This window comes from Saimiri boliviensis, chromosome 14 (assembly GCF_048565385.1).
Source record: "Saimiri boliviensis isolate mSaiBol1 chromosome 14, mSaiBol1.pri, whole genome shotgun sequence".
Classification (NCBI taxonomy): domain Eukaryota; kingdom Metazoa; phylum Chordata; class Mammalia; order Primates; family Cebidae; genus Saimiri; species Saimiri boliviensis.
Genome location: NC_133462.1, coordinates 40,047,301 through 40,073,849, shown reverse-complemented (window position 1 = coordinate 40,073,849; position 26,549 = coordinate 40,047,301). Strand labels below are relative to the sequence as shown.

The window sequence follows — 26,549 nt, the reverse complement described above, 5'->3', positions numbered from 1 at the left end:
GGGATCCAGTGGTTCCAGTGGAGGGATTCACAAAGCTTGGACTATCCAGGGAATGCACCTGGTAGATTTGCAGTGGGATGCTGGCCAGGACAGCAAGATCCTCTTCCAAGGTCAGTTACATGGCTGTCAGCTGAGTTCCTCACCACATGGTCCTCTCCATAAGGCTGCTCATGCCATGACCACCGGCTTCCTTCAGAGCAAATGTTACGAGAAAGAGAGACAGAGAGAGAGAGCACATGACCCATAATCAAGATGGTAGCTACAGTGTTTTTGTTTATTTGTTTGTCTTTGTTCTTTGTTTTTGGCGACGGAGTCGTGCTCTGTTGCCCAGGCTGGAGTGCACTGGCGTGATCTTGGCTCACTGCACCCTCCACTTCCTGGGTTCAAGCGATTCTCCTGCCTTAGCCTCCCCAGTAGTTGGAATTACAAGTGTGTGCCGCCCTGCTCAGCTAATTTTTGTATTTTTAGTACAGACATGTTAGTCAGTCTGGTTTTGAACTCCTGACCTCAGGTGATCCACCTGCCTTGGCCTCCTGAAGTGCTGGGATTACAGCCACTGTGAGCCTTTTTTTTTTTTTTTTTTTTTGAGATCGAGTTTCACTTTGGCCCAGGCTGGAGTGAAGTGTTGCAATCTCGGCTCACTGCACCTTCTGCCCCCCTGGGTTCAAGCAATTCTTCTGCCTCAGCCTCCTGAGTAGCTGGGATTATAGGCAGCTGCCACTACACCCGGCTACGTTTTGTATTTTTAGTAGAGACAGGGTTTTGCCTTGTTGCTCAGGCTGGTCTCGAACTCCTGACCTCAGGCAATTCACCCGTCTTGGCCTCCCAAAGTGCTAGGATTACAGGTGTGAGCCCCCTGCGCTGGCCTTTATTTTTATTTATTTATTTATTTTTTTGAGATTGAGTCTTGCTCTGTTGTCCAGACTGGAAAGCAGTGGCACGATCTCGGCTCACTACAACCTCTGCCTCCCTGCAACCTCCACCTTCTGGGTTCATGTGATTCCCCTGCCTCAGTCTCTGGAGTAGCTGAGATTACAGGCATGTACCACCAAGCCCAACTAATTTTTGTATTTTTAGTTGAGACAGGGTTTCACCATGTTTGCCAGGCTGGTCTCGAACTCCTGACCTCAACTGATCTGCCCGCCTCGGCCTCCCCAAGCGCTGGGATTACAGGAGTGATTCACTGTGCCCAGCCGACGGTGTCTTTTATAATGAACTCTTGGAAGTGATGTAGGATCACTTCTATTGTACTCTCTTGGTCAGAGAAACCCACCCAGTACACACGAGAGGGGTTACACAAAAGTGTGAATTCTATCAAAATATATATTTTTAACACCTCTGCTGGCAGGAAAAGAAGTGTGAATTTTTTTTTTTTTTTTCATTTGAGACAGATCTTGGCTCACTACAACCTCTGCCTCCCAGGTTCAAGTGATTCTCCTGCCTCAGCCTCCCAAGTAGCTGGGATTACAGGCGTCCTCCCACCATGCCCAGCTAATTTTTATATCTTTAGGAGAGACAGAGTTTTGCCATCTTGCCCAGGCTGGTCTTAAACTCCTGGCCTCAAGAGATCCTCTCGCCTCGACCTCCCAAAGTGCTGGGATTACTTATAGGTGAGAGCCACCCCACCCACACTGAATTTTCTATTTTTTTTCTACAGTGAATTTGAATTGCTCATTGCAGGTTCAACTGTGCCCCCCAAGAAGACATGTTCAAGCCCTAAACTCTGTAACCTGTGAATGTGACCTTATTTGGAAATAGAGTCTTTGCAGATATAATCAAGTTAAAATGAGGTTACACTGGATTGGTGTGGGGCACCAATCTGATGACTGCTGTCCTTACAAGAGATAGAATTTGCATTTTGGGAGGCCGAGGTCAGAAGTTTGAGACCAGCCAGGCCAACATGGTGAAATCCCATCTCTACTAAAAATACACAAATTAGCCAGGCGTGGTGGTGTGCACCTGTAGTCCCAGCTACTCCGGAGGCTAAGGCAGGAAGATCATTTGAACCTGGGAGATAGAGGCTGCAGTGAGCCGAGATCGTGTCACTGCACTCCAGCCTGGGTGGCAGAGTGAGACTCGATTAAAAAAAAAAAAAAAAAAAAAAAAAAAAAGATGGAAATTTGGGCAGAGAGACACAGATACATATGAGGGAGAATACAGTATGAAGATAGGCAGGCGACAGACCGGTGGGTCTATCATGAGCCCAGGCAACATGCTGAGATCCCATTTCCACAAAAAAAGAAATAATAATTATAATTAGACCTGGCATGGTGGCTTACAACTGTTATCCCAGCACTTTGGGAGGCCGAGGTGGGCAGATCACCTAAGGTCAGGAGTTCAAGACCAGCCTGGCCAATGTGGCAAAACCATGTCTCTACTAAAAATGCAAAAATTAGCCGGGCATGGTGGCGCACCTGTAATCCCAGCTACTCAGGAGGCTGAGGCAGGAGAGTCACTTGAACCCGGAAGGCAGAGGTTGCACTGAGCCAAAATCACACCATTGCACTCCAGCCTGGGTGACAGGGTGAGACTCCATCTCATAAATAAATAAATAAATAAATAAGCAAGCAAACAAGGCAGCCAGGCATGGTGGCACACGCCTGTGGTCCTAGCTGCTTGGGAGGCTGAGGTGGGAGAATCACTTGAACCTAGGAGGCAGAGGTTGCAGTGAGTTGAGATTGTGCCACTGCACTCCAGCCTGGGTGACAGAACGAGACTTCATGACAAACAAGCAAGCAAACCGACAAACAAAATGTTAGCTGGGCATGGTGGTACACGTCTGTAGTCCTAGCTACTTGGGAGGCTGAGGTGGGAGGACCACTTGAGCCCAGGAGGCACAGGCTGCAGTGAGCTGAGATGTGCCACTGCACTCCAGCCTGGGCGACAGAGCGAGACCCTGTCTCAATTAAAAACAAAAAAAAATTAGGCTGGGTGTGGTGGCTCACGCCTATAATCCCAGCACTTTGGGAGGCCAAGGCAGGTGGATCACCTGAGGTCAGGAGTTCGAGACCAGCCTAGCCAATATGGAGAAACTCCGTCTCTACTAAAAATATAAAATTAGTCAAATGTGGTGGTGCGTGCCTGTAATCCTAGCTACTTGGGAGGCTGAGGCAGGAGAATTGCTTGAACCTGGGAGCTGGAGGTTGTGGTGAGCTGAGATTGCACTGTTGTACTCCAGCCTGGGCAACAAGAGTGAAACTCCGTTAAAAAAAAAAAAAAAATTGGCCGGGCGTGGTGGCTCACGCCTGTAATCCCAGCACTTTGGGAGGCTGAGGCGGGTGGATCACGAGGTCAAGAGATTGAGACCATCCTGGTCAACATAGTGAAACCCCGTCTCTACTAAAAATACAAAAAATTAGCTGGCCATGGTGGCGCGCACCATGGGAGGTGGCTACTACCTAGCTACTTGGGAGGCTGAGGCAGGAGAATTGCCTGAGCCCAGGCGGCAGAGGTTGCGGTGAGCTGAGATCGTGCCATTGCACTCCAGCCTGGGTAACGAGAGTGAAACTCTGTCTCAAAAAAAAAAAAAAAAAAAAAAAAAAAAATTAGCTGGACATAGCAGTGCAGGTCCCTGTGGTCCCAGATACTCGGGAGGCTGAGGTGGGAGTATCGCTTGAGCCCAGGAATTGGAGGCTGCAGTCAGCTATGATTACACCACTGCCCTTTAACCTGGGCTGCAGAGCGTGTCTCACACACACACACACACACACACACACACACACACGCACACGATTATTTTAAGCTACCCCGTTTGTGATAATTTAGTCTGGCAGCTTTAAGAAATGGATATACTTGTGTAATTTGAAAAAACAACAACAACAAAATTTAGGAGTTATAAACATGGACACCCTCCCCTGCTCCCATTTTATAGATGTGGAAACTGAGGCTCAATGAGGGAATCATCTGGCTCTTGGAACTGTGTGTGTTGGGAAGCATCCCCTTGTCCCTTCCTTAGGGGTAAGCTTAGGTGGTCCCATGCCCACTCACCCCCTTTTCAGTAAAAACCACAATAAAAGAGCTTAGAAAATTTATTCCTTTTGTTCTTTTCCCTTGAAATGACACACACAGGCAGGGAGGTGGGGTGAGGTGAAGGTGGAAGGAGGTGGAAGCGTGCTGAAGTCCTCCAGCCCCTCCCCAAATCCCAGTTCCCCTTTCCAAGTCCTTCCATGGGGTCTCCCGATTTGCCTAAGCTCAGAATCCAACTATGAAGTGCAGAATGTATGGGCATGGGGAGGGGACTCTGCTCCTCTCTCTGGTAGAAAAATAGATCTGGAATGAATTTGGGGATTTGCAGGGTTTTTTGTTTTTGTTTTTTTTTGCATCATTGGGTGTTTGGGTTTAGGGAAGGGTGGTCTTTGCCGATTTGCTCGTGGCTTTCAACTCTGAAAACCTGGGGAGGGGCTGGCAGTGCTGGGGTAGGGATGCCCCTTCATGTGTCCCTGGCCTCAGACTGTCTCCTTGCCAGCCCCCAGGAGTGAGTGACTGGACCCTCTGGAGGGACACAGCTCTGGGAATATTCGCCTGGAAAGCAGAAAGGGGATAGAAGATGCTGTCACGTGTGCGGAGGCAGGGAGTGGGGTGGTTCGAGGGAACAGTTTCCCCACAGGACCAGGCCAGGGGAGCAGGGCAGCCATGCAGAGGCAGTGAGGTGAGGGGGAATCCAGCATCCGTGCAGCCTGCAGCAGGTGCATCTCTGCCCGGTGATGAGCTGTATCAGGACCTCCGACCAATCCCCCAGGGTTTTCTGGAGCCAGGACCCGGGCTTCCTCCCCAACAGGCTCCCTTGACCACTCAATTTCATGTCATGAGAAGCTGGCTGTGGGCTCCAGTGTGCGTGGGATGTGGGATGCTGTGATTTGAGCTGCCAGGATCTAGGCTTGGGACCTGAACATTTGGGATCTGGCGTCCGGAGGATTTGGATCAGAAACCAAGGATTAAAGGCTTGGGATTCAGTGCCTTCGAATATCAGGGTCTGCCTTCAGTAGATGAGGTTTCAACATCGAGGGACTGGCTAGAGGGATGGGGGAATCTAGAATCTGGAATCCAGCAGCTGCAGTTGCCAGGATCCACTTGCTGTGCTGCTGGGGCTCCCACGATTGCTTTAGGAGCCAGAGTCCAGTGGGTGGGGGCTTGGGAATCCGGGACCTAGTGGCTGGGGTGGAAGGTGTAGTGCTTGAGATGGAGGGATCTGGCAGTCAGAGCAGAAGGATCTGAGACCCAGTGTTGAGGTGAAAAACAAAACAAAACAATGCAGGAATCCAGTGGATGGGGTGAAGGGATCTGGGATCCAGTGATGGGGCCCCCAGGATCTAGGCATTGTGATTGTCAGGATCCGGTGGCTGAGGTTTGTTGACGTCCAGAATTCAGTGGCTGAGCTTGGAGATCCAGGGCTCGAGGCATGGGGTTCTGGGGTTGGAGATCTAGGATCCAGCGTTTCATGAGGACACTGGATCTGGGCCTGAGGGAGCTGTGGTCTGGGTGCTGAGGTACTGGGAATTCGTGCTCCTGTGGTTGGGGTGTCGGGATCCATTCACTGATTTGTGCGGGATACAGTGGTTAAGACATGGAGGTCCAGGACCCAGTAGAGGAACAGGGAAACGTGGGATCCACCTTGGGATGTGGGGCTGCAGGATCCAGTGATTTCAGGGATGGGGATTAAGGGCTGGGGTGTGGATAATCTTGGACCTTGTGGTTAGGGTGGCAGACTTGAGTTGCTTAAGTATGGGATCCACAGTTGTGGTTACAGGGGGATCTGGGATCTGGAGTTAGGGTATTGGAATCTACTGGCTGAGGACGGGGATGCCATGACCCAGTGGTTGGGCCACACTAGTCTAGGATCCAGGATCTGGGTGCTGGGATCTCGTGGCCAAAGAGTGGGGATCCTGTGGTTGGATCATCAGTCTCCAGTGGCTGAGGTGTGGGGGACATCATGACTGGGCTGATGAATCGGGGGGGGATGGGCTCCAGGTCCCTCACCTGGACGTGACCCCCAAGGCCTGCTTCATGTTCTCGTAGACCACATAGGAGATGCTCACAGCTGGAATAACCTTCATGAAGTTGGGGGCGATGCCCCTGTAGAGGCCCCGCATGCCCTCCTGGGACAGGATGTGACGTAGCAGAGCCAGCATGGACAGCTGGGGGCCGCCCTCGATGGAGGCTGGGAGGGGGCGGGGGGGGCCAGGTAAGGCCAGCATTCCCTTTTCACTTCCCCTTCCTGCCCCCCAGGGTTGGGTCAGGTGGTGTCATTGCAGCAGGAGGGAAGGACATTAGACTAACAGTGGGACCTACCACTCAGACTCAAGACCTGTATTGACCTTGGAAATGGCTGCTCACCTTTTTACCCCAAGTTTGGGGACAATTAGAAATGGAGCAGGTATGGGTGTCCCTGGTGGGAGAGGACAGAGCCACGTTCCCTCCCTTTTTTCCCAGTTGACTCCTAGACATCCTCCCATCCCCTATCCCTATCCCAGAGCCAGCTCTCCAGGGGAGCCCTCCCTGATGCTCCAGTCTAAGTCAGGCTCCTCCCTGCCTCCCAGCCACTCTTTTTGGTTTCTTTTGAGACGGAGTTTTGCTTCTTCATTGCACCCCAGACTGGAGTGCAATGGCACAATCCTGTCTCACTGCAACCTCTGCCTCCCAGGTTCAAGCGATTCTCCTGCCTCAGCCTCCCGAGTAGCTGGGATTACAGGTGCCTGCCACCATGCCCAGCTGATTTTTTTATTTTTAGTAGAGACAGGGTTTTGCCATGTTGGTCAGGCTAGTCTCGAACTCCTGACCTCTGCTGATTGACCTGCCTTGGGCTCCCAAGATGCTAGATGACAGGTGTGAGCCACTGCATCTGGCTCCCACCCACTTTTTTTGAGACAGGGTCTCCCTCTGTCACCCAGGCTGGAGTGCAGTGGCATAAGCATAGCTCACTGCAGCCTCAAACACCTGGCTCAAGTGATCCTCTGGCCTCAGCTTTCCAAGTAGCTGGGACTACAGGTGCATATACCACCACACCTGGCTTTTTTATTTCTTCTTCTTTTTTTTTTTTTTAAAGACGGGGTCTTGCTATATTGCTCAGGCTGGTCTCAAACTCCTGGCCTCAAACAATCCTTCCTCATTGGCCTCCCAAAGTGCTGGGATTACAGAAGCGAGCCACTGTGACCAGCCTTCTCCTCCCCTTTATACAACCCTAAATCAATACTTAATTCCAGAATGATTTATTTGGTATCTTCCTTCCTCTCCAGCCTGTGAGCTCTATGAGGGTGAGGACCGTGTCCATCTTGTGCACTGACACATCCCCAGTGAAAGTCAGAAAACACAAACACTAAAATGCCCAAGAAAATTCTCAAAACAGATTCAGGGAGAATGGGCAGGTAGTGGTGGAGGAGACAGAGGGGAAATAATTCATTAAAAAAAATACAGACAAAAACAATAACCAGACTGGCCCTGACTGCTCCTTACCCCTGCTCCTAGCCTCCCGCTCCCGGTAATACAGGCTTGCAAATTAGAGCTCAAGTTACCAGCCTGGAAAGGCTAGACCTTTGCCAGCAGTGGCATCCCAGCTAACTCTGCAAGGGATCTCTTCTGGTACTCTGTGCACCTGTTTTCCTAATTAATCCTCAGCTCCATGAAAGTAAAGGACTCCCATTTCAATGTCACAAATGGGGAAACTGAGGCCCAGAGTAGACCATCCAAATCTAGGAGGGTCCCAGCCCAGGGCTTTACCTGGGAGGAGCCGGGGCCCAAATGATGAGACCACTCCCCTACCCCATCCTCCCACCCAGGCCTCACCTTGTGCCTGCATACGGGTCCGGACCAGGGCCAGGGGGTAACTGGCTATCTGGCCGCAGGTGCTGGATATGGTACCGCAGGCCAGGAGCACGAGGATGCCCGGGTCGGCTGAGTCATGGCTGTACTGCTGAAGCCACCAGTTCTTCAGGGTCTGGAGTGGAGGAGTAGGGAAGTTTGGGGTGGGTGACACCAGGACCCTGGCCTCAAAGGCCTTGCTGACCACTTCTGAATCCCATAATGGCTGCTACTAGCTGAGGATCTCATACTTCCCAGGGGCTGGTCCAGCCCTTTCCCTGTGTCCCCTCACCAAGGCCTCACCTGGACACTCTCTGGTAGGTGGAATACGAGTCCCCTGTACTGACCATGCCCTAATCTCGGAACCTGTGCATATGTTACCCAAGTTGACACAAAGGACTTTCTTTGCAGATGCAATTCAGTTAAGCATTTTGAGATGAGGAGATTATTTTGGATTATCTGAGTGGCCCAATGTCATCACAAGGGTCCTTCTTTTCTTTTTTTAAATTATTTTTCTTTTTTATAAAGATAGAGTCTCATTACGCTGCCTAGGCGGGTTTCGAACTACTGGGCTCAAGTAATCCTCCCGCCTTAGCCTCTCAAAGTGCTGGGATTACAGGCATGAGCCCCCATGCCTGGCACAAAGGCTCCCTCCTCCCTTTTTTTTGGAGATAAAGTTTCACTTTTGTTGCGTGCAATGGCACGATCTTGGCTGACTGCAACATCCGCCTCCCGGGTAAGTGATTCTCCTGCCTCAGCCTGTGCCACCACGCCTGTGTAATTTTATTTTTTTTGAGATGGAGTCTCACCCTGTCACCCAGGCTGAAGTTCAGTGGTGTGATCTTGGCTCACTGCAACCTCCATCACCTGGGTTCAAGTGATTCTCTTGCCTCAGCCTCCCAAGTAGCTGGGATTACAGGCGTGTGCCACCATGCCTGGCTAATTTTTTGTATTTTTAGTAGAGACAGGCTTTCCCCATGTTAGCCAGGATGGTCTTGATCTCCTGACCTCATGATCTGCCCCCCTCAGCCTCCCAAAGTGCTGGGATTACAGGCATGAGCCACTACGCTTGGCCCCCCTGCTAATTTTTATATTATTAGTAGAGACAGGTTTCACCATATTGGTCTTGAACTCCTGATCTCAGGTAATCCACCCGCCTTGGCCTCCTAAAGTGCTGGGATTACAGGCATGAGTCACCGTGCCCAGCACAAGGGTCCTTCGAAGACTTAGAAAAGTAGGTGTAAAGACAGAGGCACAAGCGAGAGTTTGGAAGATGCTAGGCTGCTGGCTTTGAAGATGGAAGAAAACACAAGCCAAGAAGTGCAGGTGGCCTCTACAGGCTTTTTAAAGGCAAAGAAACAGATTTTCTTCTGGAGCCTCCACAAGGACCACAGTCCTGCCAATATTTCGATTTTATAAAGCGCAGTAAAACTCCCATTTTGGGGCCAGGTGCGGTTGCTCAAGCCTGTAATCCCAGCACTTTGGGAGGCCGAGGCGGGTGGATCACAAGGTCAAGAGATCAAGACCACCCTGGTCAACATGGTGAAACCCCGTCTCTACTAAAAATACAAAAATTTAGCTGGGCATAGTGGCGCGTGCCTGTAATCCCAGCTACTCAGGAGGCTGAGGCAGGAGAATTGCCTGAACCCAGGAGGCGGAGGTTGCGGTGAGCCGAGATCGCGCCATTGCACTCCAGCCTGGGTAACAAGAGCAAAACTCCGTCTCAAAAAAAAAAAAAAAAACCTTCCCATTTTGGATTTCTGACCTCCAGATGTGTAAGATAATACATTTGTGTTGCTTTAAGACACTAAGTTTATAACTTGTTTGCTTCAAGACGGGCAAAGAAAACATTAAAAACAACAACAGCAACAAAAGGCTGGGCATGGTGGCTTACGTTGATAATCCCAGCACTTTGGGAGGCCGAGGCAAGAGGATCATTTGAGCCCAGGGGTCCAAGACCTGCCTAGGCAACATAGCAAGACTCTGTCTCTACAAAAGCAAGCAAACGAACAAACCTGGATGTGACGGTGTATGCCTGTGGTCCCAGCTACTCAGGAGGCTGGGGTGGGAGGATTGCTTGAACCCAGGAATTCAAGGCTGCTGTGAGCTGTGATGCACTCCAGCCTGGGTGACAAGAGTGAGACTCAGTGTCCCCCCACCCCCCAAAAAAAGCTGGGCCTGGTGGCTCACACCTATAATCCCAACACATTTTGGGAGGCTCAGGCAGGTGAATCACTTAAGGTCAGGAGTTCAAGACCAGCCTGGCCAACATGGTGAAACCCCGTCTCTGCTAAAAATACAAATATTAGCCAGGCACGGTGGCAGGCACCTATAATCCCACCTACTCAGGAAGCTGAAGCAGTAGAATCGCCTGAACCGGGGAGGTGGAGGTTGCAGTGAGGCAAGATTGCGCCATTGCACTCCAGCCTGGGCAACAAGAGCAAGACTCTATCTCAAACAAACAACAACAACAACAACAACAACAACAACAAAAACACTTTCCAAGGACAGTGCCTGTGGCAAATGCTGTGGGTGCACCACCTCCATCCCTTCCCACTCCAGTTCAGACCTGCTGACGTCTTACTGCCAGCATCTACCCTAATATTTTGCTTGTGGACTTTCTCTGAACCCAGGCCAGCCTACTCTGACCACTTAGGAATGGACAGGAAGCGTTGGGTAATTACCATCTCCAGATGCAACCCTCAGACGACTGACTTGGTGTATCAATACCTCAGCTCCCTCACCTCTCTGGTGCAGTGTGTCTTATGCTGCCTCCCAGAGGTCTCCAGAGGGCTGGAGCTCTATATGCTAGGAATGGTAACTTGCTTGATAACATACTGTTACGGGTTGAATCATGTTCCCCATTGTGTGGGGTGGGGCATGTTGATGACCTAACCCCTAGTACTGTAGAAGGTGACCTTCTGGCCAGGCACAGTGGCTCACACCTGTAATCCCAGCAGTTTGAGAGGCCGAGGCAGGCAGATCACGAGGTCAGGAGTTTGAGACCAGTCTGACCAACATGGTGAAACCTGTCTCTACTATAAATACAAAACTTAGCCAGGCACAGTGGCACACACCTGTAAACCCAGCTCTGTAGGAGGCTGAGGCAGGAGAATTGCTTGAACTCAGGAGGCAGAGGCTGCAGTGAGCCAAGAAAGCCCTACTGCACTCCAGCCGAAGTGACAGACTCCATCTCAAAAAAAGAAAAAAAAAAAAAAAAAATGGTGACTTTCTTTGGAAATCGGATCTTTGCAGATATAGTTAGTTAAGATGAGTAGGGTGGCCGGGCGCGGTGGCTCAAGCCTGTAATCCCAGCACTTTGGGAGGCCGAGGCGGGTGGATCACAAGGTCAAGAGATCGAGACCATCCTGGTCAACATGGTGAAACCCCGTCTCTACTAAAAATACAAAAAAAATAGCTGGGCATGGTGGTGCGTGCCTGTAATCCCAGCTACTCAGGAGGCTGAGGCAGGAGAATTGCCTGAACCCAGGAGGCGGAGGTTGCGGTGAGCCGAGATCGCGCCATTGCACTCCAGCCTGGGTAACAAGAGCGAAACTCCGTCTCAAAAAAAAAAAAAAAAAAAAAAAAAAAAAAAAAAAAAGATGAGTAGGGTAGGCTGGGCTCAGTGGCTCACGCTTGTAATCCCAGCACTTTGGGAGGCCGAGGCGGGTGGATCATGAGGTCAAGAGATCGAGACCATCCTGGTCAACATAGTGAAACCCCATCTCTACTAAAAATACAAAAAATCAGCTGGGCATGGTGGCGCGTGCCTGTAATTCCAGCTACTCAGGAGGCTAAGGCAGGAGAATTGCCTGAACCCAGGAGGCGGAGGTTGCGGTGAGCCGAGATCGTGCCATTGCACTCCAGCCTGGGTAACAAGAGCGAAACTCCGTCTCAAAAAAAAAAAAAAAAAAGATGAGTAGGGTAGTAAAGTAGACCCTTAGTCCAGTATGGCTGGTCTCCAGCCATAGTCCAGCTACTCGGGAGGGTGAGTAGCTCTCCAGCCAGAGACACACACAGAGAAAGACAGCCAAATGACAGCAGAGGCAGAGATTTGAGTGAATGTATCTACAAGCCAAAGAATGCCCAGGGCTGCTGGGAACAAGCAGAAACTGAAAGAAGGAAGCATTCTCTCCTGTAAGTTTGAGAGGGAGTATGGCTCTGCTGACACCTCGATTTTACACTCTGGCCTCCAGAACTGAGAGACAGTACCTTTCTGTCGTTTGAAGCCAAAAGAAACAATAACTTCCTGTTGTTTTAAGTTTGCGATACTTTGTTACAACAGTCCTAGGAAACTAACATACTCATCCTGTATCCATGGACTCCCTGTCTGATTACTGCCCCAATAAATCACTTGCCCTCACTGCCCAGTTTCCAGGTCTGTTTTGGAAGGATCTCAAGCTAAGACCAAAACTATTATTATTGAGACAGGGTCTCGCTCCGTCACCCAGGTTGGAGTACAGTGGTGCAGTCTCAGCTCTCGCAGCAACCTCTGCCTCCTGGGCTCAGGTGATCCTCCCACCTCAGCCTCCCAAGTAACCAGGATTACAGGTGTGCACCACCACATCCAGCTGGTTATTATTATTATGATCAGTTTTTCAGATGAAGTCTCACTCTTGTTGGTGACACTGGAGTGCAATGGCGTGATCTTGGCTTACCGCAATCTCCACCTCCCAGGTTCAAGCAATTCTCCTGCCTCAGCCTCCCCAGTAGCTGGGATTACAGGTGTGCACGACCTGGACCAGCTCATTTGGTATTTTTAGTAGAGATGGTTTTTCTCCATGTTGGTCACACTGGTCTCGAACTTCTGATCTCAGGTGATCTGCCTGCCTTGGGCCTCCCAAAGTGCTGGCATTACAGGCATGAGCCATCACGCCTGGCCTATTATTGTTTTTTCAAACAGTCTCATTCTGTCATCCGGGCTGGAGTGCAATGGCACTATCTCGGCTCACTGCAACCTCCACCTCTGAGGTTCGAGCGATTCTCGTGCATCAGCCTCCTGAATAGCTGGGATTAGAGGCATGTGCCACCAAGCTCAGCTAATTTTTTGCATTTTTTTTTTTTTTTGGTGGTTGTTGTTGAGATGGAGTCTTGCTCTGTTGCCAGGCTGGAGTGCAGTGATGCAATCTCGACTCACTGCAACTTCTGCCTCCCGGGTTCAAGTGATTCTCCTGCTTCAACCTCCCGAGTAGCTGGGACTACAGGCTTACACCACGATGCCGGCTATTTTTTTGTATTTTAGTGGAGACAGGGTTTCACCATGCCAGGATGGTCTCTATCTCCTGACCTCGTGATCTGCCCACCTCAGCCTCCCAAAGTGCTGGGATTACAGGTGTGAGCCACCACGCCTGGCCATTTTTTGCATTTTTCTTTTCTTTTTTCTTTTTGAAACAGAGTATTGCTCTGTTGCCCAAGCTGGAGTGCAGTGGCATGATCTTGGCTCACTGCAACCTCTGCCTCCTGGGTTCAAGTGATTCTCCTGCCTCAGCCTCCCATGTAGCTGGGATTGCAGGCACACACCACCATGTGTGGCTGATATATTTTTTTTTTTTTTTGAGACAGAGTCTCACTCTGTCACCAGGCTGGAGTGCAGTGGTGCAATCTTGGCTCACTGCAACCTCCGCCTCCTGGGTTCAAGTGATTCTCCAGCCTCAGCCTCCCAGGTAGCTGGGACTACAGGAGCGAGCCACCATGATGCCCAGCTAATTTTTGTATTTTTAGTAGAGACAGGGTTTCACCATGTTGGCCAGGTTGGTCTCGATCTCTTGACCTCGTGATCCACCCACCCTGGCCTCCCAAAGTAGTGGGATTATAGGCGTGAGCCATCGTGCCTGGCCTGATTTTTATATTTTTAGTAGAGATGGGGTTTCACCATGTTGGCCAGGATGGTCTCCAACTCCTGATCTCAAGTGATCTGCTGCCTTAGACTTCCAAAGTGCTGGAATTACAGGTGTAATCCCAGCCACCATGCCTGGCCCTATTATCTCTATTTTAGAGAAAAGAATCTGAGGCTCAGGGGAAGTTAATTGCCCAAAACTACAAAATAAATGTGAGACCCAACATTCACAGCTGCATGTGAATCTAGAACTGAGCACTTGAAGACTTTATGGTGGCTAATCCCTTCTGAAGCCTTCTGCCAAGGCGATTGTATGAACAAGACCTCCTTTGCCTTGTGGCTGGGAGAGTCTTATGTTTCATTTCCTGTGCCAATCCTAATCCACTGGAATCTGCTGCCTGAAACTGGAATTGTGTTGAGAGGAACTCAGTGCTGTGATGGATTAGTAATGCCTAGCCCAGGTGCAGACCGGATAAAATAAGCTAGGACTTACCATAATTGCCTTTGCAATTTTAGAAGCTTCCTTTTGGGTCTAGAACAGTATTTGCCGAATAGATGTTTAACGGGTTATTAAGAGCAATCTGTCAAAAGGAAGTTCAAAAGATGGCCGGGTGTGGTGGCTCATGCCTGTAATCCCAGGATTTTGGGAGGCCAAGGTGGGTGTATCACCTCAGGTCAGGAGTTCAAGACCAGCCTGACCAACATGGTGAAACCCTGTCTCCACTAAAAATACAAAAATTAGCCAGGTGTGGTGGTGCGCACCTGTAATCCCAGCTACTTGGGAGGATGAGGCAGAATTTTGCTTAAATCCAGGAGGCAGAGGTAGGAGTGAGCCAAGATTATACCACTGCACTCCAGCCTGGGTGACAGACTGAGACTGTCTCAAATAAAGGAAACAAACCACACAAAACAGTTCTAAAGACTAGATTACTATGGCCAGCCCTGGGCTAAAAACAAAAAAAGTGAAATCACTTTACTCAGGGACTTCTTAGAGCATTCAAGGGACAAACACAGATTCTGAAACTCTAAGAGGGTACAGAGTTTCTAAAACCTCTTAGATGTCTAAAGTCCATTTTTGGGTGAAGAATGTATTAAATAAGGTTATATCTTCCTTCCTTTTCTTTTTTGAGATGGGGTCTTGCTCTGTTGCTGAAGCTGGAGAGTTCACTGATGTGATCACAGTTCACTGCAACCTCTGCCTACCGGGCTCAAGCAATTCTCCCATCTCAGCCTCCTGAGTAGCTGGGACTACAGGTGTGCATCACCACACCTGACTAAATTTTAAATGTTTTTGAAGAGACTGGTCTCAAACTCCTGGGCTCAAGCAGTCCTCCTGCCTTGGCCTCCCAAAGTCCTGGGATTACAGGCACAAACCACTGCACATGACCTCATCTTATTTCTACTCACAACTCTGTTAAAATTTTTTTGAGACAGAGTTTTTTGCTCTGCCACCCAGGCTGGAGTTCAGTGGTAAGATCTCGGCTCATTGCTACCTCTGCACCCCACCCTGGGTTCAAGCAATTCTTCTGCCTCAGCACCCTGAGTAGCTGGGATTATAGGTGCCTGCCACTGTGCCTGGCTAATTTTCGTATTTTTAGTAGAGATGGGGTTTTACCATGTTGGCCAGGCTGGCCTTGAACTCCTGACCTCAGGTGACCCATCTGCCTTGGCTACAGGTGTGAGCCGCCGCACCTGGCCTCTTCTCACAACTCTTAATGGCTTCCTATTGCACTTGGAAGAGCCTGTCTCCGGCCCTGATTAGTTCCCCCCAGCTACCAAACACGTCCACTCCTTCAAAAGGCCAAGTTTGTTCCTGCTTCCAGACCTGGGCAGTAGGTTTGTGCACATTGCCTTGTGATGATATGCCTAACCCATGGCTTCAGCGTCACCTACTTGGAGGCGTTCCTCAACCACCCTCCCGCCCACTGTTACTGAAGATGACAAATCCTGTCTTGTGATGTTCTGAGAGCTTTTCTAGGAACTGAAACTATCTTATTTGCTGGTTGATTGCCTGCCTTGTTTATGGGAATGGCCATTCCAGGGTGGCAGGGACCATGCTGGTCTCATTCGGCTCAGCATCTACAACAATCCACACAATACCTAGCGCAAAGCAGATGCTCAGGAAATAGTCACTAAGCGAATGAGTGAACAACCAAATAAAGAAACAAATGGGCCAGGCACGGTGGCTCACGCCTATTATCCCAGCACTTTGGGCTGATCACGAGGTCAAGAGATCGAGACCATCCTGGCCAACATGGTGAAACTCCATCTCTACTAAAAATACAAAAATCAGCTGGGTGTGGTGGCACATGCCTGTAGTCCCAGCTACTTGGGAGGCTGAGGCAGGAGAATGGCTTGAACCCAGGAGGCGGAGGTTGCGGTGAGCTCCAGTGAAGTGAGTGATACTGCATTCTAGCCTGGTGACAAAGCGAGACTCTATCTCAAAAAGAAAAGAAAAAAGGAACAAAATGAATGAATGAGCAACAGTCTTGTCTCGTTTGATCATCTAGATGTTGGCTGATGGGGAGGGCGGGTAGGGATGGCATGAACCATCTATTAGATTAGAATCAGCCACATCATTTGCAGGATCCAGTGCAAAATGTAAAAGGGTGGGGGTCCCTTGTGCAAAAATTATTGGCCAGGCACAGTGGCTCATGCCTATCCCAGCACTTCGGAAGGCTGAGGTGGGGGGATCACCTAAGGTCAGGAGTTTGAGATCAGTCCAGGCAACATGGCGAAACCCGTCTCTACTAAACATACAAAAATTAGGCAGGCGTGGTCATGGTCACTTGTAATCCCAGCTACTGGGGAGGCTGAGGCAGGAAGATCCCTTGAACCTGGGAAGTGGGGGCTGGAGTGAGCCAAGATTGTGCCACCACACTCTAGCTTGGGTGACAGAGCAAGAGTCTGTCTCGAAAGAAAGAAAAAATTTAGAATTTCAGGCCTGGTGGGGTGGCTCACGCTTGTAATCCCAGCACTTTGGGAGGCCAAGGCAGGTGAATCATTTAAGGTCAGGAGTTTGAGACCAGCCTAGCCAACATAGTGAAACCCCACCTCTATTAAAAACACACAAATTAGCCAGGCATGGTGGTGTACACCTATAATCCCAGCTACTCAGGAGGCTGAGGCAGGAGAATCACTTGAACCCGGGAGGTGGAGGTTGCAGTGAGCCGAGATTGTGCCATTGCACTCCAGCCTGGGCAACAAGAGTGAGACTCCATCTCAAATAATAATAACAATAATAATTCCAATACGGCAGCAGCAGAGCACTAAATCAGGCATAGGGCCCTTCTGAGCATTGGGTCCTTTTGTGACTTCACAGGTCACATGCCCACGAAGCAGGCTCTGTCTTGCATACAAAGGTTTTGGGAGGAACGCTTGGGGACATCCAGGACCATCCTAATTGGTGGGGACCTGGCGATCCCACTAGGAGAAGGTAAAAGCAACAGATGTGGCCTCTGGAAGAGAAACAGCAAGAACTCAGCACCTGCCTCTGGCAATAAAGGTCTCATGATGCCAGTGCTTAGGTGTGGTTGTTACGGTAACAGCAGATGCTCAAAAGGGCAGGCCCTGAAGATGACATTGGCTTAGTGGCAGAGGCTGGGTATGACACATGTTTCAGGGAAGTTGGATGTCCTTGAGACTCATCTTTGCCTGCTTTTTTCTTTTCTTTTTTTTTTTGAGACGGAGTTTCTTGTCGCCCAGGCTGGAGTGCAATGGCATGATCTCAGCTCACCGCAACCTCTGCCTCCCGAATTCAAGTGATTCGCCACTGGGAGAATCAGCTTCCCCAAGTAGCTGGGATTATAGGCGCGGGCCCCCCACACCCAGCTAATTTTGTATGTTTAGTAGAGCTGGGGTTTCTCCATGTTGGTCAGGCTGGTCTTGAACTCCTGACCTCAGGTGATCCGCCCACCTCAGCCTCCCAAAGTGCTGGGATGACAGGTGTGAGCCATCATGATTTGCCTCCTTTTTTTTTGAGGAGTCTCGCTCTGTTGCCCAGGCTGGAGTGCAGTAGCGTGAGTGGGCTCACTGCAACCTCCACCTCCCAGGCTCAAGCAATTCTCGTGCCTCAGCCTCTTGAGTAGCTGGGATTACAAGCACACACCACCACTCCCTGCTCATTTTTGTCATCTTTGCCTGCTCTTCTGGTTCTCTCAGCTAGAGTGAACCCTGACTCTCAGGTAACCTGGTAAGGCTGAACTGCTCATCAAAGCTAAATGGAGAAATGGGAGAGTCCCATACCCCTAAGGCTCCCCCAGGATTCCCATGCCCAGGGTGCTCCTCACTTCATGTCTGTCTTTCTCTAGCTATCGGAGGGAGAGCCAGCCCCAGGGAAAGGAGAAGGGGTGCTCTGTGGACATATCCCAGAGGGGAGCAGGGACGGAGGGGCGGGCTGCCCACAGACCTCGTAGACGGCCAGGTCGATGCCCGCGTAGGGGATGATTCCCAGCACGTTGGGCAGGTAGCCGCGGTAGAAGGCACGGGGCCCCTCCCTCTCCAGGATCCGCCTGGCACAGTCGAGCAGCCCCTTGTACTGGCCTGTCCGGCGCAAGGTCAGCCTCGTCTTCAGTACCTAGGGAGAACCTGGTTATCCCTGGAAAAGCTGACCCCACCCAATTGCTACATCCAGGAATGAAGACACCTAGAAATCGCTACTCCTGGAAGCAGATACCCTGAGAACAACTGAATTTTAAAAACCACCTACTCCAGAATCTTCTGCCATCCCCAAATCTCTATACCTAGAAATAGTTACAGCTACCAAAGTATACGCATGTGGCACCACCAGAAACTGTCTCCTGGTATCTTTCTTTTATTTTTTTTGGTTATTTCTGTTTGTTTGTTTCTCTTTTTTTTTTTTTTTTTTTGAGATGGAGTTTCGCTCTTGTTACCCAGGCTAGAGTGCAATGGCGCGATCTCGGCTCACTGTAACCTCCGCCTCCTGGGTTCAGGCAATTCTCCTGCCTCAGCCTCCTGAGTAGCTGGGATTACAGGCACGCACCACCATGCCCAGCTAATTTTTTGTATTTTTAGTAGAGACAGGGTTTCACCTTGTTGACCAGGATGGTCTCGATCTCCTGATCCACCCGCCTCAGCCTCCCAAAGTGCTGGGATTACAGGCTTGAGCCACCGCGCCCGGCTTCTTTTTTTTTTTTGAGACAAAGTTTCATACTATTGCCCAAGCTGGAGTGCAGTGGCGAAATCTTGGCTTATCACAATCTCTGTCTCCTGGGTTCAAGCGATTCTCGTGCCTCAGCTTCCCAAGTAGCTAGGAATACAGGCTCCCGCCACCACACCTGGCTAACTTTTGTATTTTAGTAGAGATGGGGTTTTACCATGTTGGCCAGGCTGGTCTCAAACTCCTGACCTCAGGTGATCCACCTGCCTCAGCCTCCCAAAGTGCTGAGATTATAGGCATAAGCCACCACACCCAGGCTTTTGGTTATTTTTGTAGAGATGGGGGCTTGGGCTGGGCGCAGTGGGTGGCTCACGCCTGTAATCCCAGCACTTTGGGAGGCTGAGGCGGGTGGATCACGAGGTCAAGAGATCGAGACCATGGTGAAACCCTGCCTCAATTAAAAAAAAAAATTAAATTAGATTTAAAAAAAAAAAAAGAGATGGAGGCTCGCTATGTTGTCCATGCTGGTCTCAGACTCCTGGGCTCAAGCGATCCTCCTATCTCCAGCTCCCAAAGGTGTGGGGTTACAGGCCTGAGCCATCATGCCCAGACCCCAAGTATCTTATTCCTTTCTTCCTTCATAACAGAAACCGTAACTTTCATTAAGCACATAGCCACTAGAAATAAAGACTACATTTCCCAGAGACCCTGGGTATGGGGCTATGTCACTACATCCTAGCCAAAGAAAGAGAAGGAAGAGAAAGAGATACATAAGGTTCAGAAAGCATCCTTAGAAGTGAGAAGGTGTTTCCTCTTTTGTCACTTCTTCCATCTTGGCTGGAATGTGCAATGTGATGAAAGGAGCCCAGGCAGCCACACTGGTCCATGAGGTTGTATAACAAGATAGACAGAAAGACCTTGAATCTCTGACACTCTGAAGCTACCATCCCAGGCCTGAAATGCTCATCTCTAGACTTTGTTGACATAATTTAAGGTTTGTTTTTTTTTTTTTTTTTTTTTTTTTTGAGACGGAGTTTCGCTCTTGTTACCCAGGCTGGAGTGCAATGGCGCGATCTCGGCTCACCGCAACCTCCGCCTCCTGGGTTCAAGCAATTCTCCTGCCTCAGCCTCCGGAGTAGCTGGGATTACAGGCACGTGCCACCATGCCCAGCTAATTTTTTTGTATTTTTAGTAGAGACGGGGTTTCACCATGTTGACCAGGATGGTCTCGATCTCTCGACCTCGTGATCCACCTGCATCGGCCTCCCAAAGTGCTGGGATTACAGGCTTGAGCCACCGCGCCCGGCGGTTTTTTTTTTTTTTTTTTTTAAAACAGAGTCTTGCTCTCTTGCCCAGGCTGAGTGCAGTGACAGGATCTTGGCTCACTGCAACCTCTGCCTCCCAGGTTCAAGCCATTCTCCTGCCTCAGCTTCCCGTGTAGCTGTGATAACAGGCGCCCACCACCATGCCAGCTAATTTTTGTATTTTTAGTAGAGATGGTGTTTCACCATGTTGGTCAGTCTGGTTTCAAACTCGTGACCTCAAGTGATTCACCTGAGGCCTCCCAAAGTGCTGGGATTATAGGTGTGAGATACCACACCTGGCTGACATGATTTAAGTTTTCTGTCACTTTCAGAATCCAGACAATATGCTGTATAACCTGAAACCTGAAATAATTTATCTGAAAACATGTAGCTAGGACACGCTATCCTTAGAAGAGGCATATTCATCAACAGCTGGCTTTCATGACTACCATCCAAACAGGGGTAACTGACTCTACCTTTCCCAGAAATTATATCTCAGTTGTAATACCCAGACAGGCTACACATGAAATAGCATTACTCTGATGAGCTATACTCTAAGTCAGAGAGAGACAAAGGTATCATCCCAATGCATATCATAAAATGTGGAGTGAGATGGGTACAGTAGGCCCCCTACCCTGCCATGGGGCCTCCACTGGGGTCCCTCCTTCTCACCTCCATGGGGTAAATGATGGTTTGGGCTGTGGCACCAGCCAGGGAGCCAGCCACGAAGCGCTCCTGCACATGCAGCGTCTCCTGCTGCCCCAGGATGGCCCACTTGATCTGAGGTGGAGAGACACAGGGATGGTTAGGACTGGGGGTTGAGCCTTCCTTGCATTCCACTGTTCTCCTGGTTCCACAGAACTGGTCTGCTGTGGGCATTCATGCAGGGGAGCAGATGTCCAATCCTGGGGACCTGTGTTCATCCCAAACCCCCAAGCCAATCCGTAAATCTTTATGTACAGCCCAGTCTTTCCTGTGCCAAGCATACTCCTCCCTGTACCTGCCCTCACCTGCTCATAGGCCATGAACTTGATAGCTGACTCAGGGGCAATCTTGAGTACATTAATACCATTGCCGCGCCACAGGGAGCGGACACCCCCCTCGAGGACCATGCTTCGAAGGCCCCCTAGGATGTTCAGCCGGTTGGTCTTTGAGGCATGGACCTGAATGGGGAGACAACAGCTTGGAGGTCCCCTCCAAGGTGTCAGGCCTAGGGGCGGGGGCAGGTCTCTCCAGGGCCCCTCACCTGCATGAAGACCTTGAGGCGGTCCAGAGGGGCTGTGCCTGTCCGTGACACGGCACCTGCCACTGCGCCAGCCACCAGTTGCTTCCACCACATGCCTGTCAGCTTCTCCTGCTTTGAGAACTCATCCGGCACTGTCAGGCATTCGCCAATGTCCAGGACCTGAGGATACAGGTGCTGGGGGTGTCATGCCACGGCAGGGATAGGGAGATGTGACTCAGTCCTAAATAGGGGAGTCTCCTCCACAAATCCCAGCATACTGTAGAATCTGCCAATGACTCTTGCTTGGAGACCCCAGAAGAGTCCTGCTGGGTCCTACCAGGTGTCACCAAAGCATCTAACCTAGCAGCCTCCTTATAAGATCCTAACATCCCTCTTGGAAACTACTACCAAATCCCACCCAAGGATCTGCCAGATCCCACTAAAGGATCCTATTCAAGTATCTGTGACATAAAGATCCCTCCAGGCTGGGTGCAGTAGCTTACACCTTTTGTCCCAGCACTTTGGGAGTCCAAGATGGGAGAATCCCTTGAGGCCAGTAGTTCAAGACCAGCCTGGGCAACAAAGCAAGATCCCATCTCTACAAAAATTAGCTGGGCGTGTGCCTATAGTCCCAGCTACTCAGGAGGCGAAGGTGGGAGGATTGCTTGAGCCCAGGGGTTCGAAGCTGCTATGATCACACCATTGCATTTCAGCCTGGGCAACAGAGTAAGACCCTGTCTCTAACAGAAAAAGATCCCAGGGCAAATGAGATTCTACTGAAGGATCCCACTCAAGAGTCTTCCATGTAAGGATTCCAGAAGATCCCTCCAGGGCTATACGAGATATTCCAGGGCACCACCCATGTAAGGACTCCAGCAGATCCTTTGGGAGCCACCAGATCTCAGAGGGATCTCCTCCAAAGCAAATCCCCTTGCAGGAATCGTCTCCCATCTGGAGTACAGAATTTCCAACCAGGGTCCCCATGAATCCTCTGGGGTTGGAATCTCTGGATCTCCAAAGAGGTTCTCACCAAATCCCACAGGTGGATCCCCCTCCAGATGCCATCAGATCCCACCAGATGCACTGCTCATAGATGGTTCACCCAAGAACCAGGGGTCTAGAGCAAACCCCCACCACCCTCTCTAGTGGCTCCCACTAGATCCTCTGAAGGCCGTGGTTTTTGAACAATTCTGTTCAGCAGTAGAATCATTTATCCAGGCAGAGAACCCAGCAGAAGGGAGCTGTGTGGGTGGAGGGTGGGAGGCCTGGCACCCCATCTGGTGAGCTCTTTCTTCCCTGCACCCGCAACCCCCACACGCTGTCCCCAGAGGCCCCATGTAAGTCTCAAGGGCTGCGCTCCAATCAGACAGCAGAAATGTCCCCAACAGGACCCTTGAACCCCAAGTGGGGGAAGAGAGGAACAGATCCTCATTCCTCAGCTGCTGCCAGGGCCTTCTTCTGAGAGTCCTGGCCCAGCTCATCCAAGCCCTAGGAGACTGGAGCAAGGCCTGCCCTGGGGAAGAGGGCACAGCCTTCAGCCTGGGAAAGCCACCCCCACCTCACCGTGGAATGCTTCCAGAAATACAGCACGTCCTCCACATTTTCCAGCGAATGCAACAGGAAGTGGTCTCGCCATTCTTGCCAGTCAATAGTCATTGTGCCGTCTCGGTCCATGCTGGGGGGAGGAGGGGCAGGTGGAAGGTGGGGGAGGACAGGCTCAGCGCCTGGGGGTGGGCTAGGCTGGGGTGAGGTTCTGCCAGGTTTTACAGTTTGGGAGGTTCAGTTCGTCATATCAACCCTACTGGAGATGTCACAGCATTACCCTCATTTTCTAGAGGGGGAAACTGAGGCTCAGTGGCAACTGGTCCCAGATCTGTCTGGCTTCAATTTGAATTTTTCTTTTCCTTTTTTTTTTTCCAGACAGAGACTCACTCTGTCACCCAGGCTAGAGTGCCCTGGCATGATCTTGGCTCACTGCAACCTCTGCTTCCTGGGTTCAAGGAATTCTTGTGCCTCAGCCTCCTAAGTAGCTGGAATTATAGGCATGTGCCACCACACCTGGCTAGTTTTTGTTAGTAAAGATGGGGTTTCACCATGTTGGCCAAGCTGGTCTTAAACTCCTGGCCTCAAGTGATCCGCCCTCCTTGGCCTCCCAAACTGCTGGGATTACAGACGGGAGCCCCTGCACCCAGCCAGATCTGTCTGACTTCAAAGCCGCAACCTCTCAGCTATATCCTCCTTGGGACTGGGTCTGAAGCCCAGAAGACAGAGATGGCCGAGGGGTCACTGTGTCCTGAGTTACCTGAGATTCCAGATCCCCAGTGACTCACCTGTGTAGAATTTTCTCCGCCTGCTCCAGTGAGATGGAAATGCCGAGAGCTCGGAAACTCTGTTGGATCTCAGAGACATCAATGTGACCTGGGGAGGGGGGCGGAGGTAGGGAGGATGTACGTGTGGGGAACCCTGGGGAACCCCAGGACCAAGGATCAGAACAGCTTGGAATGGAGGTGGTTTAGCAAGATCAGGGGCTCCAGAAACCCAGGAAGAGGTTTGCCACAGGGCTGTGGGGGGATCCCTGACTCACTGACTGAGAGGTGGAACTGGGAAATATTGGGGGGGGGGGCTTTTTTTTTGAGACAGAGTCTCCCTCTGTCACCAGGCTGGAGTGCAATGGCGTGATCTCGGCTGACTGCAACCTCTGCCTCTTGGGTTCAAATGATTCTCCTGCCTCAGCCTCTCAAGGAGCTGGGACTACAGGTGTGCACCATGCTCAGCTAATTTTTGTATTTTTAGTAGAGATGGGGTTTCACCACATTGGTCAGGACGGTCTGGATCTCCTGACCTTGTGATCCGCCCGTCTCGGCCTCCCAAAGTGCTGGAATTACAGGCATGAGCCACCTCGCCCAGCCTGGGGGTGCTTCTTTGTTCTGTGAATGAATGAAGGAAGGAAGGAATCCAGTGGTAATTGTAGGGGTCTCTAGGCCACAGGAGATCAAGAGGCAATATCCACAACCTAGATGCTGCTGTGAGAGGATCTCTGTCCCATAGAGATCAGCATGGGGTATCTTTGCCCCCCAGAAAAATCTAAGGGGGGTCCTGTCCCAGAAGGGAAAGGAGGTGGGATGGGCTGGCTGGGCCTTGAACCACCTAGCTGGAGGGTGAGGAACACTCCTGAAATAGCCTGTGAGTCATCAGGGAGAAGCGGCCCTCCCCCTCTCCTCCTAGCGCTGCCAGTTCTAACCCCACTGATGTCTCTAGGGCTCCCACAGTCCCATCCCTCGGGGCCTGCAGGCAGGCCGCCCGACCTTACCGTCCTGGTTCCGGTCAAGACTGTGGAACATGAGCAGCAGGCGCTGTTCCCGCTCTTGCAGATAGTGGGAAAATTCCTCCAGATCCAGCCCACCATCTGGGTCAGCATCACCCTCAGAGGAGATACCCTGGCAGAGGGAAAGGGGACAGAGGTGGCTCCAGGAACCTGCTCCTGATCTGGAGAGGACGAAAGTCACCTTATGCCTTAGGAGCCCAGAGCCCCCAGCGCCTTGAAGAAGGGGAGAGAAGACATCATCTCCTCCTCCCTCAATCAGCTTACTTCTCAGCCAGATGTCTACGGGGTGGGTATGAGTGGTATAGTTTTCCCGGTGAGAAAACTGAGGCTCGGCAAGGTCAAGCCACTAGTTCAAGGTCACAGAACTGGGAAATGGTAACCTTGCGTTCTCTCTAAAGCCTGTCCTCTCAGCTGTCTCTCTCTTGCTTTTAAAGTTACCCCATTCCCGTTGAATCCAGCTACCTCTTTAAAAACCCTGTCCACCTGGGGGTCCCAGGAGTTCGCTTTAGAACTGGGCGATGTGGGGCAGAAGAGAAGCAAGCAGAGTGGTTCGGCCTTGGTTTTTCTCATCTGGGAAGTGGGAGTTTGGACTGGTCTCAGGGATGCTGTGGTTGGTTTAGGGCCTCCTGGGGCTACAGGTGTGGGGAAGTCCTGCAAGATGGGGGTGGGGGTGAGGGGCAAGTCTTTGCCTTGATAGGTACATTCCCAGCTGCAGGTGACCACAGACAGGATTGGTTCTCTGGCTGGGGCAGCCTGGGACAGTGAGCCAGGCCTGTGAAAGAGCCCATGAAAGGGCAGACCGGGAAATGTAAACAGAGACGGGGCAGCGGAAGGCCAGGGCAGTAGGTGCCCGCAGGAGGATGGAGGGTGTGTCTCCTGGAGGTGGAAGCAGGGCACCTCTTGGGCGATGCGGGCCGGAGGACGGTGTCCCAGGCAGTGGGCAGGGAAGCGCCCCCATCTCTTCTCAGGCAGACGCCCCTTACCCCTGGGAAGGGGATCGGGTTGTTGACTGTGGAAATGCAGGCTTGGGGCCTCAGCGGCCCTATCTTTAGCGACCCCGTTAGGCCAGACACGAGTGGGTAGGGGGAAGGAGACGGAGACACAGGTAGGTAGTCCTCAGGGTGACCGGGCGCGGGCCGGGCGGGGAAGTGGGGGGGCCCTGGGAAAGGGGTACCTGTTGGGCGCCGGGGTCTGGGTTGCCCCCGCCCAGCCTGGCCAGCCCCTGGCGCAACTCGTTCACGTCCACGCGGCCATCCTTGTTACTGTCCAGCTCCTCGAACAGGCGACCCCAGCGCTGCCGCCGCTCCGCGTCGCCCGGGCTCCCCCGCATGGCGCCCGCCCGGGGGGGAGGGGAGGCCCGGCAGCGGCGGCCTCAGCGGGGGCTTCGCGGCTCCCCCTCCCCCCCGGGACCCCGCAGGGTCAGCTCCCGCGGCTGCCGGGTCCGCAGCCTCCGAGCAGTCCGCTCGGCTCTGGCGCTTGCGGGAGGTGGCGACTGCAAGCCGTCGCCGCCGGCGCCAGAACTTGCGTCTCCTCCCCCGACCCGCTTTGGGGGGAGGGGACCGAGGGCGGAGCTGGAGGCGTTGGGAGGGAATGTCTGGGATGCTCTGGCATGGCACAGCCGAGGGAGCACCAGAGTTCCTTTTGGGAAGAGGGGCTAGGGAGCTCAGTGGTCTCGGGGGTGCCTCAGTTTACCCTTTCCCCTTTACGCAAGGGGGCGAGGTAGAGCGCTGCCGGGGATTAGGTTTTATAATCCCCTTCCACTTGACCCTCCCCCGCAACCCCGCCCCTAATCTTCAGGAATTCAAGTTCTCGCTTTTCCCAGACGCACGCAAGAACCCTGCACCATCTAGCTCTCTCTCGGCCCGCCCGCGCCTGGCACCTTCCCCGCTCCGCGGCAGAAACAGAAGATCAAGGCGCGGTGCGCTCCCACGGTCCCTTCCTCCCGC

The 26,549-nt window shown here is 51.6% G+C and overlaps 1 protein-coding gene across 6 annotated transcripts; it reads right to left on the bottom strand.

Annotated features, from left to right (window-relative positions):
* Positions 1–32: 32 nt before the first annotated feature.
* SLC25A23 (solute carrier family 25 member 23) lies at positions 33–26,549 on the bottom strand. Of its 6 annotated transcripts, XM_039466992.2 has the most exons (11): positions 25,778–26,546; positions 24,589–24,715; positions 23,609–23,696; positions 22,842–22,953; positions 21,300–21,458; positions 21,064–21,216; positions 20,726–20,833; positions 18,039–18,206; positions 7,780–7,930; positions 5,977–6,157; positions 4,015–5,533 (listed from the first exon to the last, which is right to left on the bottom strand). In XM_039466992.2, the coding sequence occupies exons 1-11, from the start codon at positions 25,931–25,933 to the stop codon at positions 5,326–5,328; spliced, it is 1,611 nt and encodes a 536-aa protein (XP_039322926.1). In that variant the 5' UTR covers positions 25,934–26,546; the 3' UTR covers positions 4,015–5,325. The 6 variants fall into 6 exon arrangements, with proteins under 6 accessions (XP_074240841.1, XP_039322926.1, XP_039322927.1 ...); XM_074384740.1 differs by lacking the exons at positions 4,015–5,533; positions 5,977–6,157 and adding an exon at positions 33–190 and having other exon boundaries at positions 25,778–26,549; XM_039466993.2 differs by lacking the exon at positions 18,039–18,206 and having other exon boundaries at positions 25,778–26,548.